This window comes from Gigantopelta aegis, chromosome 13, assembly GCF_016097555.1.
Source record: "Gigantopelta aegis isolate Gae_Host chromosome 13, Gae_host_genome, whole genome shotgun sequence".
Taxonomy (NCBI): domain Eukaryota; kingdom Metazoa; phylum Mollusca; class Gastropoda; order Neomphalida; family Peltospiridae; genus Gigantopelta; species Gigantopelta aegis.
Genome location: NC_054711.1, coordinates 40,285,330 through 40,302,822, shown reverse-complemented (window position 1 = coordinate 40,302,822; position 17,493 = coordinate 40,285,330). Strand labels below are relative to the sequence as shown.

Here is a 17,493-nt window from a genome sequence, read left to right as displayed (position 1 = left end):
CCTCCCCCTCCCCCAACTCGGTTTCTACGGGGCTGCTCTTTATAGAATATTAATTTACCTTCTCCTTTTTTAGCAGGTAGTAGCGTTGACGTAGGAAAGTATTAGAGTCACGGTATCTAGTCCCCCTTTACTCCACTCCTCCCCCATAGATAAATCTCTGTTATCAGCCACCCATGCGAACGCACATAATGTTTTTTGTATGGACGTGATATTCCTATACAGCTAGTTATGAATAGTTTTGTGTATATTCAACAACATTAATTAAGAACCAGTTCACTGCATTTTGGTAATTCAGTGTTGGTGTCATATTGTTTAAGCAAGGTTTGATCACGTACGACTTCTAAACATTGTTTCAGTAAAATTTGACCCAGGATAGATGCAGAACTCCTGCAGATGTGGGTGGGGTTATTAATAATGTTTTTTTTGTTGTTGTTTTTTTGGTGTGTGTGTGTGTGTTTGTCTTTTTACTGCGTTTATGGAAACTACCGAATCATTACGTTTAAGAGCATATCACAACTTCAACACTTTACAGCAGAAGCGGCTGTATTTTATTTTTATTTAAAAAAAAAAAATTGTTTATTATCTTTGAAGGAAATGCCGAAAATATTTACGGTCCCTCTATTACTTATGTTCGGTTATAAAATTGAATTCTGGCTCCGTAGCCTTTAATCTAACGTCTAACACTACAAAGAATAAGACGACTAGAGTGAAAGTCATCTTTAAGAAATGTGATACTCAAATGTTGTAGAATTATCTATTAAAGAGACAGACCCTAATTTTTAAACACTATAACATATTTTTCACTATCAGAGCCGTTTATAATCAATGAAATCAAACATTACTTATATTTTATTGTTTTAAACTGTGTTATCAATTTCTGTACAACCGAAGTGTTTCTGGTCATCCTGGTGTTTCTAATAGCACAAAATGCTTTTTTCATATTTTTTACAAACGCACGTGCGTCTGAGAAATAAAGGTTATGGAGCCACGTTTTAATCTATTTTAAAGAGTATTTCACCGTTTTAATTTCACAGACTCTTGTTTCAATTTGTTTTCACGTTATCCAAATGAGTTACGGGTTTGTAAATTAATCAAACTTAGCGTCCATTTTTACGGGTTGAAACTAGGGTCTGCACCTTTAAACAAAGGAACCTTTTTCTTCTATTGAATGTGTTGCTCAGTATACACACTGTCTCTAGTGTGTAGCCCTTTGGCTTTGTTTATTTAGACGAGCATGCGCAGCCCGTATATCGTCCGTTGTTTAGTAACTCTAAATAAACGACTGCCGCGACTTCAGGCGATGTTAGCCAGGTTGATTCCGTCATAAGTAAACTGTCTTTGACTTTTATTTTCTAAACTGACGTTTGTGGTTTATCAACAAATTAAAAAACGTCGCGTCACTGATCATTCAGTCGGTAATTAATAACAGAATATTTCAGGACTGGTTTCAGCCAGACAAAGCAAGAAGGGGTGGCGGAAGTGGTGGGGGGGGGGGGGGGGGGGGGAGAAACGTCGCTAGACTAGTTTTAAGTTTTATTGTTATTGTTAAGTTGTTGTTTTTTTGTTATTGTTAAATTTTAAGTTTTATTCCCATTGTTAAGATTTAAGTTTTAATGTTGTTAAATTTTAAATGTTATTGTTATTGTCATACTTTCAGGCTGGTGTTGTCACGAAGTCAAAGAAGAAGTGCTACGTGCCGTGCAAACACCCCACTATGCAGCGAGGGCGGTGCTGTCCCTCGTGCACAGGTGAGACTGACTGACCTTCTCCTTACCCCCCACCCACCCACCACACCAGGCGCCTTGGGTCTGATGTGTCATAGGATCGATGGTCCTCAGTAGGTTCGAGGTGTTTTCCCGTCGCTGCCAGTAACCCATGACAGATAAATCAATAGTCTACGTAAATGGATTGAATCTTCACATCCCAACCAATGCCCCACGACCCCCTTTCTGTTTCTCTCTTTCCCTGTCTGTCTGTCTGCCTCCCCCCCCCCCCTCTGTGTGTGTCTGTCTCTTCCTCCCCTCCTCCCCTCTCTCTCTCTCTCTCTCTGTGTCTCTCCCTCCCTCTCTCTCTCTTCCTCCCCTCCTCTCTCTCTCTCTGTGTCTGTCTCTCCCTCCCTCTGTCTCCTCTCCTCCCCTCCTCTCTCTCTCTCTGTCCTCCCTCCTCTCTCTCTCTGTCTCTCTTCCTCCCCTTCTCTCTCTCTCTGTGTGTGTCTGTCTCTCTCCCCTCCTTCCCTCCTCTCTCTCTCTCGTCTCTCTCTCCTCCCTCTCTCTCTCTCCTCTCTCTCTCTCTCTCTCTCCCCTGTGTCTCTCTCTCTCTCTCTCTCTCTCTCTCTCTCTCTCTCTCTCTCTCCGTCTGTCTGTCGGTATTCCTCGCCATTAGTATTATATTTGCTATTGTCTTAAACTTGACTGATTTATTTATTTCCAGTATTGTGGTCATTACGTTAGGCAGGAAGTAAATGTATTCCTAAATTGTACTAACAGTGATTTACATTTCGTTTTCCTTATGCTCCGTTAACTCATATGCCGTACAGCCTCGTTTCCGATTTCAAGGTCATGGATCCCTGTCTCCGGTCAACGCCTCGTATTGTTCACTATAAAACTCGCACATATTTCACGTTCCATCAAATACGCAAAACGTGACAAAACTGCTTGGACATGCCGGCTTTTTATTGTGTCCACAAACTGTTTTTTAAAATCTCAATTGTGGTCAAAATGTCAGGCAAGTCAACAATTGTCCACCACAAAACCCGGAAGTAAAAAGAGTTCGTATCCGGTTTGTCCTAAAGCACGGACTGGCTTGAACAATATGTGAAAAACGTCAGTCAAATAAAATTGATTCCGAGTCATCAGAGACGTCGAAGAAACATAAGCATACGAAACCTGAGGTGGGGTGTGTAGGGGAGGAAGAGGGGCGGGAGCGAGTGGGCAGGGTGCAATATAGCGATATTCGGGGGAAATGTGCTAACCTGAGACCTTTTTTAACATGTAGCCTAGGCCTATTTCCATCATTCTACTAGCAATTAGTTGTAATCCATGTAAAAAAGCCACAAGAAAACCAAACAAACAAAAATAAACAAACAAAAAACAGAGTGGTGATTAGTTTGCAACCCTATATAGCTGTTTAGCAGCAATGCTAATATGAATAAATGTTGTTATTCACATTGGGGGCATTGTCGTTTAATTTGGGCAAAAAACCAGCCTTCCAACCCCCTACAAAAATGGGAACCCTTACATATATGCAAAGAAGGGGTTGGTGTCGGTGGGTACAACACACCCTTCCTCCTACCAACCCCAAACCCCTTTCTGTCCTTGACGAAGGATCCGGCGTAAATCGACACCTGCGCCCATGACAGGCGTGCGCTACAACAGCTTGCTTGAAATGTGCACGTTAATCCATATGACTTGTCCTGACCTGGGGACAACACTTTTATATTATGTATCATATGTTAATATTATAACAGTATTACACCATGTTGAATTGTGGTTGATATCTAGTACATTATTTTATTTGTATTGCAGGCTGTTTTTACTCGGGGAAAGAATATAAAGATGGAGATGAGTTCAGCTTAACAACAGACCCATGTGTCAAGTGCACGTGCGAGGTAATTGTGTGTAGATACTTAAACTTTTTAAAAGAAAGGAATGCAATATGTGGTTAACGACTTCTCAGCACATTTTAAATTACGGCTAGTTGGTATCTGACACATGGTTATTTCAGTACGTTCAATATACTCTGAAATATCTATCTATTGACATTCACTAATGATGTTGATGGTGTCACAGTTGGTGATGATGGTGTCACAGTTGGTGATGATGAGTGCCACAGTTGGTGATGATGATGTCACAGTTGGTGATGATGGTGTCACAGTTGGTGATGATGATGTCACAGTTGGTGATGATGCTGCCACAGTTGGTGATGATGGTGTCACAGTTTGTAATAATGATGGCAACGATGCATTTTACCCACAGATGGGATGAAACAAATCATGAAGCATTGGTTGCTGCAGCAAATAGTTAAGTGGGTCGAATTTACGATCGATCGCATCTTAAACAGAATTTATATCACCGAGATGTAATCACTTCTTTCTAATTCCTAGCAATGTTTAGCTGTCTGCACCCAGATTAAAAAACAGAAAACCCACAAACCCCCCCCCCCCCCAAAAAAAAACCCAACAAAACAAAACAACAATAAACAAACAACGATTATATTAAATGAAACATGATTAGTTTTTACACGCGAATTAATGTATTGTTACATCAACTAGTTTATGTTATTTCTGTTCCAGAAAGGAAATATGACTTGTGTTCGACACACATGCGCGGTACTCAACTGCCCTAAGGAATCAGTCCATAAACCGGAAGGAGAGTGCTGCCCCCAGTGCAAAGGTACGTAACTCTTGTAATAAGTGGCTAATGACCATTTCTGTTGTTATTACGTTTTGTGCAGTGTCACGGAAAATACGAAATACAATTAAATAAAGTATAAACACGCTTGTCTGGACATACATCTTAGATATTTGGACTTTCTGTCCAGGTCAGGGGTTAATGGGTATCTGTGATTAGTGACAGAGAAGCATAAACGGACGAGGCGGGGGCCGGCGGAGTTGGGGTGGGGTGGTGGGTGTCAACTACTCTCCTCCCCAATGCTGGAACAAATCTTCGCGTTTCGGCATGAAGACGTTCGGATAAAATGAGCTGGCCCAATAAGTTGGGGATGGGAGGTGGGGTGGGGTTCACAGGGGTCGAATTTCATTGATTGATCGTCTTGATATTTCTAGTAATCAAAATTGATTGTACAATTGATTAATGAGTTGTCAACATTGTGTTTGTTTATCTGCCAGGTATGAGAAGAATATTCGATCTGCCCACATCGTGTTATTTTGCTAAGCGAGTTTTTTCCAACGGGTCTACGTTCCAGCCGGAGAAATGTACAGAGTGCATGTGTCTGGTGAGAAAAGTTTAAAAAGTTTGTTTTGTTTAACGACACCACTAGAAGACATTGATTAATGAATTGTGGACTTTTGGATTTCAAACATTTTGATAATTCTGACATAATATAGTCCTCAGGATAATATGGGGTCCTCACTGTGTAAGTCAAAACGGCACTTAGGGTCACACTTAATTTGGGGAAGGGGTGAGTGTCTCAAAGAGCCTTCTGTCTCCACTAGTCAATCTGTTTAGGGGAGGAGGCAATCTGGCTCCAGGCTCCTGTGCAGGCTGATGGTTTTGGGGCCAAACCATTCTCTGCACAATGAAACATCTCTTTTTTTTAAAATATTTTTCAGGGGAGCATGACTTGACCCCTTTCCACCCCCACTCCTCTATAAACTTCAGTCGCCACAGTCGAGATGCTCCCTACTAAAATTCCCTGCAAACGCATCTGGGTGCTAGCTAAAATTTGTGTTGTGAAATTGGACTCTACCAATACTGTCCCTTTGGTACGTTTAATACCAATATTCCAGTTAAATTGTCTCAACCCCCAACACACAAAAAGAAATCCTGTCTCCACCACAGAAATGATCAAGTAAACTATTTAAGTATTAATAATAGCATCACAAACTAAATAACTAAATGAGTATAATCAAATGGTTTACCTTTTTTTTCAGGAGGGAACTTCTGTTTGTGACAAAATCACGTGTCCGCCAATAGACTGTGCCCCGGATGACCGAATCGAAGAGCCAGGCGCGTGCTGCCAGAAGTGCAAACCAAAACGAAACTGCATTTTTCAAGGTCAAGGTTACAAGGTAAATTACATTACATAATGTCAATGATGTTTATTTACAGTTCGTCTTTTCGTTTTCATTTTAACTAATTTTGTATTTAAAGTTAAAGCACATACCACGGCCATTGATGCAAAATTGCAATAAAACATTTTAAAATGATTAACAGTATTCAATTATTATTATTATTATCATTATTATTATCATTATTATCATTATTATCATCATTATTATTATGATTATTATTATTAACATTATCATTATTATTATTATTATTATTATTATCATTATCATTATTATTTCATTGTTGCAGCATCACGAAGAATGGCGTCCCAGTATATGCACACACTGCACGTGCGATGATGGTGTGACGTATTGCCAACGCGAGCGCTGTAGCAACGCCCTCTGGTGCCCTCAGGGATACAAACTGAAGTTTGAACCGGGTTCTTGCTGTCCAAAGTGCACAGAACGTAAGTGAGGTTTCTGATTCAATATAACGTGTAATAGTCTTTTGTTGTTCACAAGGGGGAGGGGAGTAATTAAGTTCGCAGACCCTAGTTTGTAACCGTGGAAACAAGACACTAACTTTGGTTAATCTGCATGAAGTGGCGCCAGCGGGTTTCCTCTATCAATATCTATGTGGTCCTTTACCATATGTCTGACGCAATATATCCGTAAATAAAATGTGTTGAGTGCATCGTTAAATAAAACATTTCTTTATTTCTTTGTAACATATCCGAATAAAGATGCAACAGAGTGAAACAACAGTCTGTGGTGTTGGAACGGGAAAATTCCATCAAAAAATAGACTAGAACTTGTCTCCACAACCGTTACTTCTCGGACGCACATGTGTTTTTAGAATTATAAAAAAAAATGTTTTGTAGCATTACAACCACCAGGATATTCATAAACACTTCGGATGTATGTAAATGGATGTTCTAAACAATAAATGTAAGTGATGTCTGATGCCAGTTGTGGCTTTAATAGTGAGACATGTGCCATAGTGTTTATAAACTAGGGTCTGTCGCTTTAATTGCTTCCCTAACTTAAGATTACGAGGAATTCAGGTGCTAAGTGTCGCTAAAAATTACTCTCCTTGAACTAGACTCGGTGCTTGAACAGTTCTCTGATGGAAGCATGCCAAAAATTACACACACACACACACACACACACACACACACACACAAAAATGCCCAAATCTGGATAACAACATTTATTCATATTAGCATTACTACATCGGCTACTGCGTGTCAAACAAGAGAAAATGGGTTACATATCCCATGTCAAGCTATAAAATTTTCAGGGCCGTACCCTGATCAAAATCCGAGGGGGGGGGGGGGGCACTACCTTTTTTAATAAACAAATGAAACACTATACAAATTAAACCCCGAGATGTGTATGCATGCTATTTTCTTGAGGGTGCAACTGCCCCTACTTGCCCCCCCCCCCCCCCCCGGAGGGTACGACCCTGATTGTATATTGTTTTGTTTTTCCAGATGACGCTGTGTGCACGGTGTTTGGCGACCCCCATTACCGCACCTTCGACGGGAAGATGTACAACTTTCAAGGGTCGTGCAAGTACCTCCTGGCCAAGGACTGCAAGGGTCGTGAGTTCACCATCAAGGTCCGGAACGGGGTGCGGCTGTCGTCCGGTTTCGCCTGGACACAGATGCTGGTCATTCTGCTGGGCAAGTCCAGAATCAGCTTCCTGCAGAACCTGGTGGTCAAGATCGACCGGAAGAGAGTCGTCTTACCGCACGTCGTACCCGGCCACTTCTCCGTCCGTCGAGACGGACATTCGGTGACCTTCAAATCTGACGTCGGACTGAAGGTCGTGTGGGACGGAGACAGCTTCTTGGAGGTGACCGCATCAAGCAGGTTCAAAAACCGACTTTGTGGACTGTGCGGAAACTACAACGGACAGGAAGCGGACGATCTGACCGGAAAGGACAAGCGAGTCTACCTCCACGGTGAAGAGTTCGGACACTCGTGGCGGATTGGCAGCAAGAAGGCATGTAAAGTGAAGCCGATGTTGCGACGTCTGCGCTCGCCGTGCGATAAAGACTTCCACGCCAAGATCCGCGCCAACAGACACTGCAACGTCCTTTACAGCAGAATATTCGCAAAGTGTAGGAAGGAGATTAAGGTCCATCCATACATCACGTAAGTCTGGCGTCTGTCGTCTGTTGGTTTTTTTTTCTTTTTTCATTTATCGGTCATTGCTTGGGTTTTGTGGTCATTATTAGCCAAAAATCGGGGCTAGCTCTGGCACTCGCTAAATTCGCCAATTGTAAATTTTAGAAACAATTATTGGCGAATTGTATTTTAATTTGGCTAAAATATTGCGTGTAATTATTGGTATTGTGTTGGAAAATAACTGGTTTTGCTGATGAGAAGGGGAATGGGGGAGGGGGATATGTTGACTGTTTTCAGTTGTTGGCTGAACTTCTTTATATATATATATATATATATATATCTATATATATATATCTATATATCTATCTATCTATATCTATCTATATGTATCTATATCTATATGTATCTATGTATATATGTATGTATGTATGTATGTATGTATATATATATATATATATATATATATATATATATATATATATATATATATATATATATATATATATATGTATGTATGTGTATGTATGTATGTATGTATGTGTGGTGTGTGTGTGTGTGTGTGTGTGTGTGTGTGTGTGTGTGTGTGTGTGTGTGTGTGCGTGCGTGCGTGCGTGTGTGTGTGTGGGCAGGTTATAATATTTAATTGCCTAAAAATCCTGTGTAGCGTACGTGCTTGTTTTCTCTTAAAGTTCGTGTGTAACATATGTGCTTGATTTCTTTGACAGTTCGTGCGTAACGGACATGTGTGACTGTCCTGCCGGCCGTCAGTGCTCGTGCGAGTCCATCCGGGCGTATGCACACGAGTGCGCACGCGCGGAATTCGAGATCGACTGGGAGAAAGACTCGGCCTGTACATCGTTAGGTAATGTGACATTAATATTGACATTTATTTACGTAATTGAGTATTTTAATTTATTTTATAAAATTATACTGTGTTTTTCAAACTGTTATCATAGTCACAATTATGTATTTCACTCCGCTAGGTGACATAATTCAAACAGACACGGTGGAGCAAGAGGGAGGGGCTGTATGGGCTCTAGGCCCCTCCCAATAATTCTGAATCAAAACTATTATTGGTAGTAAATCTTAAGGCAGAGATGAATTTTACTTCTAGTTTTAAAACGTTTACGGGGGAGCATACCCTGACCCCCTAGAAACATTTCGTTGCTCGCTCAATCTCAGTCAGCCCCCTTCCCCCAATGTTTACTTTCTTCCACCGTGCATGTTAAACAAACACTTTAAAAAAAAAAAAAAAAATATATATATATAATTCTATTCTTGAACAACGTATTATTTTTCTTTGCTGTTCTTTCAGAAAAACCATCGTGCCCAAAGGGCGCCGTCTTCTCGAAATGCGCCCCGGCGTGTCACGTGACCTGTAAGAACTACACGAAGGTGAAGAAATGTTCCAAGCTCTGCGTGGCCGGCTGTGTCTGCAAGAAGGGTCGCGTGTTCCATAAAAACAGGTGCATCCCGATCGGCAAGTGTTCAAGGAAGAAACCGGTTTCATCTAAAACAGGAACTGACCCGTCATGAGGAGTTACGCATGCGTGAGTAATACACACAGGTGAAAACTTCAGCCCGCGTGCTGTGGCAGCGACCAGTGAGTCACCGGTCAGGGACAGACCGGAAGTCACAGACCGGAAATCACAGACTGGAAGTCACAGACCGGAAGTGTGATCTCGGTAGTAGTAAAAAAACACAAGAGGACAGAATAACTGCAGAAGATCCAAGTATAATGTTATAGAAAGCAAGGCTATAAATAGCGCAATCTGTGATGCTTGAATAGCTCATTCGTCGAAAGAGATTATGCTTTAACACTTTTGACATTAAGTTATTTTCAGTCTACCTCAGGGCACCATTACCTCCATTCCAGTACTTCGGTTGTTTCCGGCAGATAGCGACGATATTCCATATGACGGAAAGAGCCGAAATATTAACCATGATCAAAAAAAAAAAATGGATTACCTCATTTTACCAACAAAAAAACAACAAACCCAAACAAACCCTGAAAGGATAATAGTGCTCAATTATTTCAAAATGGCTTATTAATGTGCAATTCTATACAATGTTGATAGTAAAATGTATGACAGTTTTCTTTTTAATTGTTATTTCTTGTTGAAGTAAAATTTAATCATTTAATTAATATTTGAAAACTTTCACAAATTTTGGATTTTCCTATGTTTAATTTACATGGTCTGTTTATGACTAATGTAATGGATGTATGGATCGTGTTACAGTGGCGTTACGTGGGCGGGGCCACTGGGGCGGTTGCTCTGGGCGCAAAATTCTGGACCGGTGGAAAGGACTCGGGGAGTGCTAACGGTCCACTGGTTAGGGAGCGCAATACTTGCCTCGCCCCGGGAGCTGGCAACCCACGCTACACCACTGATCGTGTATGTATTCGAATGACGGACGAAGACGAACGGTCGTATTTTACAATCGTATTAGCAGGTGCAAACATTATATACTGAATACCGAAAGAAACGCAACTATAGTTATGAGCTGTAACGTTATCTCTTTTTTTTTGAAGTGATTAACACATACTGAAATTCTGGAGAACTATAGGTTGATGTACTAGTATACCATTCATCATTACAGAGAACTATGCGTTTGTAATCGAGTAACCCAATTCTAATTGCAAACTAACCATAGCCCTGATTTGCATTTCTTTTGGTCTTCAGTATATTTGTATCTTTTAGTTTTTTTTCGGGAAAACACCCATAACGTTTCTATGGTATCAGTACACCTTGGCTTGGTTCCACCACTTACCTTTATTGTAGATTCCCTCGAGGTAGTGTAGTGTTGTCCTATAGGTTGTCATCCAGTATTTAGTTCCAATAGTGTTTTTTATTACTTTATCAAATCGGGTCAGATATTACGAGGACCAAGGTGACTCCTCACCCCTAAATACAATTTAATAAGCGAACTACAGTTGAATCCCGTTGGCTCGAACTCCGTCGGTGCCCGAGAAAGAGAGTGTTCGACCCATCAGGTGTTCGACCCATCAGGTGTTTCGACCTAACCATTAACATCGGGTAACTTGGGACTTCGTTTTTGGTTCGAGCGTTGCGGTGTATTCGACCCTCCAGAGTTCGACCCAAAGATATGATACTGTATTAGTTAGAAACTCCTCTATTTCTAGACAGAGAAGACTATACATAGAAAACTTGATTCGTTTTCGTTAGATGTCGTTTGTTGTAAAACGAGCTAACCTTAAAGTTAGCGAGTTTGGTAAACAAATAATATCTAACAAAAAGAAGAGTGGTATTTTATTTATTATCCACCTTCACCGAAAATGAGGTCAGATACAAGGAATTTTATCGAGTTTAGTAAAAGTAATATCTAACGAAAACAAGTGGTAGTTTATTTATTACCTACCTTCACAGAAAGTAATATTATTTTGTCCGTAAATTCGTAAATTCAATGTTTTGAGTAGGGAAGCATTTTGGAATGATATCGAAATCCTCTTTTCTATAGTTTAACCCAGTGTGGCCGCTGTGCAGACTAGTTTGTTAAATACTAACATAAAGGTGATATTACAAAACTCAGCTAATGGGTCAAATAGTATCAAGTTTGTCAGTCAAACATACTGCGTGATTGTTCACTTATTACTGAGAGCGGTAGATATGTTTCATGATCGAATGTATATATATTATATATATATACTTATTAGTGAGATTTTCAAACATGTTACGTGATTGTATTTTAGCGAGAGCGTTTAGACATGTTGCATGATTATATAGCTGTACTTATAATGCTGATATCAGACTACCAACTGTCACGACGACGTTGGCCAATTCGACGATCTCGCGACTTATATGACTATCCAGTTGTTAGTCTGAGCACTCTTACAACTCGATTTTCGTCGTATACAACACCTACGACTGATTATAGTTGTTAGTCCAAGCGCACCTGTCTTTAAGTTGGAAGTGGGGGGTTGGGGGGATTTATAACACAACTGTCGAGTTGGCCAACGTCGTGACATTTGATAGTCTGAACCTAGTATTAGAAAGAAATGTTTAACACATTGCGTGATTGTATGGTTATTAACGAGTGAGCTACGCCGCGTAACTGTGTATTGGGCTGTGTATGCTTACAACTGAAATAATATATGCACGCTAGGTGACTATGTGTATTACGTGAGACAGACAAGTTGTGTCACTGTTGTTGTGGGCTATGTATATATTGACAATGAATTGAGAGAATAATCATACTAGGCCCGTGCTTATAAAAAAAAATATAGTCTAGACTCAATCCCCAGTGACGTCACACATATGCAATTTAAAACAGTAACTTAAAAAAAAAAAAAATAATAATAAAAAAAAAAAAAAAATACCCCCCCCCCCCCCTCCCTGCCATTGGTAAAGGCCCTGACCTACGAAAATTCACGTTGCAATTAGGAAATGGCAGTCGGTGCCGCTGTTAAGTTCGAGTCCTGAAGACACAGTAGAAAGGATGTATCGTTCTGCGAACTGGCGGTGTCTAATGCTTGACACACACCTATAGATTAACGCCGTGACTCGACTGTGGATTCGGCAGTAGTCTGAAAATGTGCGTCTGCACACACTAACCGACGCGACTGTCTAATCGGGACAAAACTGCAGATTAGACGCAACTGTTGCGTATTTGGCCAGCATACACCAGACTGTCGAGTCTGCATTAATCGATAGGTGTATGCGAAGCATTACAGACGAAGCACGTTACGATGATTGATAGGAAATTCACGACCTTGTCAAAACTTCCTTTTAACTACGTTGCGCAGAGATACAGTTTTAAAAGTAATTTCGATTTTTCGTATTTTGTACCAAATATTTTTGTTTGAAAATGCCGGAAATGTCGACGTTAGCCGTTAATAAATTGTGTCGAGATATTATTGTTGAGATAGTGAATAATGATAAAGCTGTTGTTGTTTTATGGGTGGGGTTTTGTTTGTTTGTTTGATTGTTTTGTTTTGTTTTCGTATTTTTTTGCTTTTTTTTTTTTAAATTTTAAATTTTAATTTTTTACATTATATTCAACTCATGTTTAACTGTTCTATTTTCTTATCTTTTTATTCTAATCAAAACGACTGTCCTAGATTTTCATATACTGATGGAAAGAAATAAGGGAAAACATGATATTTGGAAGCAAATCATCTTATTTACTAGTGTAGATATGCCTATATAAAATGCAGAAATGTTATGTGGGATTGTATGTCAGTAACATGGTTAACTTCCTGATACTGTGGATGAAGGTTTTGATTGCGGTCTATTTATGTGATACCTTATTTATTTCCATCAGTATATATATTTTGTACAGTAGAGGTCTAATGAATTGTGAATATATCTTCTTCTTTTTGTTTTTGTATATAGTCTAACGAATTGTGAATGTGGATATTACGTCCCCAATGGGTTTTGGTACTTTTGTGCTGAGTTGTGATATTTTTATACACAAAATGTATCTACCTCAATACTGATGACGTCAGCCGACCTGTATAATTTTAATGACCTGTCATATTTACATATTATTATTATTTAAAATCATCTCTATATAGATGATCTGTTTCAGTGAAAGTATATAATTCAGGGGCGGATTTATGGATAATTCTAGGGGAGAGTTAGTTTACATCTAAAGGTTTACAACTGAAAATAAAGGCATCGCCACACGATATGAGTGCCTCGAACGAGAATAGCAGATTAGCAAGACCGACATTACGATTCCATCGGTTGCATTGCTATCGGTTACTCTCGTAGCTATTCTAGTACGACGCATTCGAGTCGTGTTGCACCGCCTTTAGAATTGGAGAATTGTAATTTACTATCATTGTTATATCCAATAACAGGCCCGTAGGAACCGGGGGTGGGTGGGTGGGGGTGCCCCTAAAAACCGGACTGTCTGTCAAACCACGATTCCCCCCAAAACCGGTCGTGGGTGTCAGCAATTTTTTGACATGCTTCCATCAGATAACTGTTCAAGCACGCCTGTCGTGGGCACAACCTCTGACTTCGCCAGAGAGTTCTGTCCGTGACAGGAATCGGACGTTCTTCGCGCTCCTTTTGTAAGTAAAGAACCTCCCGAAACCGGGTACTCCTTAAAACCAGCCTTTTTACTTGTTCCGAGCGTGTCCGGTTTTGATGGATTTCACTGTATTTATTCCTATTTGATATTGATTCAAACACATCTGTCGTGGACCCCTCCTTAAGCCAGATGGAGTGTTAGTACACGGGTGGGAGAGGGGGGGGGGGGGGGGGGGGGGGGGGTAAGTTGGTTCATATGCTCATTTGTATTAAACTTATTCTCACCCTAAAATAATGCATGGAACTGCCACCTGAATTCACTTATCCCTAAAAAAAAAACCTTTGGGTAACTTTACAATTAGTGTTATACATTCAGGCTGTGTCCAAGACATTCAACATTGTGTCTTAAAGTACGTGCCCAGGACAGCGTTCTTGTACCGTCGAATATCAACACGTTAAATGGCATTATTGTAGTTAGGATAAATTAGAACAGAAACCCGGCACAATGTCCATATGCATTTATTACACTATAGGCCGTTCTCATGCAGACATATACACCGTGTGAATATGTAGTTACGTTAGTATATTCACTTAGTGTGAGTGCATTTATTGTGTGAAAGTATATATATAGATACTCATGAGGTAATTTCGCAACACCACAACTGGTCAAAGGTCGTGGTATGTGCTATCCTGTCTGTGGGAAAGTGCATATAAAAGATCCCTTGCTGCTAATGGAAAAATGTAGCGGGTTTCCTCTGTTGACCACGAGTCAGAATTACCAAATGTTTGACATCCAATGATGATTAATTAATCTGTGCTCTAGTGGTGTCGTTAAACAAAAACAAAAATTTAACATTTTTAATTTCGCAAGACCAAAGACGTCATACAAAAGTATATATTTTGTCATGATTAAATTGATTTGCTGTGTAGAGGAAGGAGGGAATATTTTATTTAACGACGCACTCAACACATTTTTAATTACGGATATATGGCGTTGGACATATGGTTGAGGACCACACAGAAAATGAGACAGGTGAGCGTTCTGATTGTTAGTATATCAAAGGCCGTGGTATGTGCTATCCTGTCTGGGATGTGGTGCACATAAAAGATAATGGTTGCTAATCGGAAAGAGTAGCCTATTGCGTGGCGGTTAATTGACTCTGTGGTCCTTAAAGGCATACTGTCACGGATTTAAGGACCTTATTTCTCTAAAAAATGGATAATAAATAAAAATTACATTAATTGTTGGAAACCAAATCTAGCTATCGCATCACCATAACTGAACCATGGTGGAGTGAAATCCATGCCAACCCTCTCGGCAATTTTAGTTTTTGAATTATGGACCATTGCCATAATTTCTTTTTAATTTCTTTTACAAAATATCATTAATAAAAGGAGTATGGTGGTTATGAAGATGGTTGAAGTACATTTAGGGACAAATCGAATTATTTTTGTTCAGGTAATACTTTGTTAGGCCATTAAATAGGTCAGTGGTCTGTGACAATATGCCTTTAACCGTATGTCCGACGATATATATATTTTGATGTGTGTATGTATTTACTATATGATTATATAATATTATACATATATTATATATTATATATAGATATATAATACAATATATTTATTATTATGTCGTTAAATAAAACATTTTATGAGACATCACTGAATTGCATTGTTTTCGTTTTTGTATATAATCACGCATGTGTAATATATACACTTCTGTAAAATATATGTAGCGCTTACAACAGACTCTTATCAGGCTTTCGTCATCGGTGCTACCTACACCCCTTTCGAATTGGCAGTCTGTAGTTTACTGACCTAGTATTTATAATGTGTACATAGTATGGGGGGTTGTGGGGGTGGGGTGGGGTTAGATTTTTGATGGTATTACTACCCTGTTATTATGTTGTATGATATCACTGTTGCATATATGTGGATTACACGTTGGATCTGGGACGGGATGGGACGGGATGTAGCCCAGTGGTAAAGCGCTCGCCTGATGCGCGGTCGGTCTAGGATCGATCCCCGTCAGTGGACCCATTGGACTATTTCTCTTTCCAACCAGTACACCAGGACTGGTATACGTAGGCCATGGTATATGCTACCCTGTCTGTTGGATTGTGAATATAAACGATTCCTTGCTACTAATGAACAAAAAATGTAGCGGGTTTCCCATCTAAGACTATAAGTCAGAATTACAAAATGTTTAACATCCATGACAAATGAAATCAGTGTGCTCTAGTGCTGTACATATATATATATACTGTATATATATATATATATATATATATATATATAGATGAGAGAGAGAGAGAGAGAGAGAGAGAGAGAGAGAGAGAGAGAGAGAGAGAGAGAGAGAGAGAGAGAGAGAGAGAGAGAGAGAGAGAGAGAGAAAGAGAGTGTAGGTGTATGCGTGCGTGTTGATGTGTATGTGCGTGCGTGTGTGCGTGCGTGCATGTGTGTCATGAATAAAACTAATGTACAACAATAACAACGGTGTTATTTTCATTAAAAAAAGTTGTCACCTACCTATATCTTTCCATCTTTCGTTAATGTTTGAAATTCACACAGGAACAATCGTTCTTTACCCTAGATACTATTTTTATAGACTGTTGAATAAAATTAATATATGACAGAAAACAGGTGAACTTCAATCACTAACCGGGACTCATTCCGCTCACTGACTAATTAGTGAATGTCTTCTCGGCCTGCCAGGGTGTCCCCAGTGAACATTAATTAGTACACCAACGACACGCAGTCAGTACCGGTCAATTAGTGTCAACAGCAAGATGTCATCGGTTGAACAAAATGCTAGGTATTCCACTGCCCTCTTCTTCCCTCTCTCCCCGAATTTTTACTCCTGGTTTAAACAATATTTTATTTGCCAAAACAACATACTGAGATTGGTCAAGAGGCTTAGCCTATATTAAGACCTCTCCCTACAATTTACATGCGGATACATGTTTAGATACCACAGACTATAGTAGATTTAATGGAGGAAGAAAAGAAGAGGGGATAGAGTGAAAAGTGTAGGTATAGTAAGTAGAAAACCAGAACATTTTCTTTGGATTGGGGAATTTCTAGCCAAAATATTAGTGTAAACTTTAGCAGAAACGTTTAGTAGCAGTTATGTATTTTAAAGTAGTTTTAATAATTTTTTCATTTTCTTTTTCACTAAATTCTGAATTTCCCAATAGGATCTTCTTATAATTTAGATGTAAATAGTTTGACATGAAATTGTTTCTTTGTTCATTGTATAGGGGACTGATTTGTATCTTCTATTGGATGGCCGCAAGAACAAGACGGATCATCTGAGATATAACGAAAGAATTTATGACTATTAAGATCACTAATGTCTAATCGAAGTTTACAGTGGAGTATCTGCTCAAGTCTAGAACCCAGATAAAAATATCTAGGAACAGCTTTGTCCGATTCCTTTAATTGATGTTTGAAAGATGCCAATGATTTAGCTTTCCGGACTTAAACATTTAATGCATTCAACAACCTTATTCTAGAAGGAAAAACGACTCCCGGTACAATTTTGTACGACTTGCTACTGTTTTTAGATTTTCTTTATTCCTTAGACCATATGTTCTATTAGAACTTGATAAAAAAGGAGTGATAAGTAGG

At 39.5% G+C, this 17,493-nt stretch overlaps 2 protein-coding genes across 2 annotated transcripts in view; both read left to right on the top strand.

Annotated features, from left to right (window-relative positions):
• LOC121387680 (BMP-binding endothelial regulator protein-like) overlaps positions 1–10,899 on the top strand; it is a 47,218-nt gene extending 36,319 nt beyond the window's left edge. The window contains exons 5-13 of the mRNA XM_041518869.1: positions 1,658–1,748; positions 3,525–3,607; positions 4,292–4,391; positions 4,847–4,953; positions 5,612–5,749; positions 6,039–6,195; positions 7,222–7,888; positions 8,587–8,723; positions 9,177–10,899. Of these exons, the coding sequence (XP_041374803.1) occupies positions 1,658–1,748; positions 3,525–3,607; positions 4,292–4,391; positions 4,847–4,953; positions 5,612–5,749; positions 6,039–6,195; positions 7,222–7,888; positions 8,587–8,723; positions 9,177–9,397 (1,701 nt within the window). The 3' untranslated portion in view covers positions 9,398–10,899. The remainder of the gene's footprint in view (positions 1–1,657; positions 1,749–3,524; positions 3,608–4,291; positions 4,392–4,846; positions 4,954–5,611; positions 5,750–6,038; positions 6,196–7,221; positions 7,889–8,586; positions 8,724–9,176) is intronic.
• The window catches only part of LOC121387309 (protein ITPRID2-like), a 138,438-nt gene continuing 131,022 nt past the window's right edge, over positions 10,078–17,493 (top strand). Inside the window, exon 1 of the mRNA XM_041518330.1 lies at positions 10,078–10,292. Coding sequence (XP_041374264.1) covers positions 10,078–10,292 — 215 coding nt within the window. The remainder of the gene's footprint in view (positions 10,293–17,493) is intronic.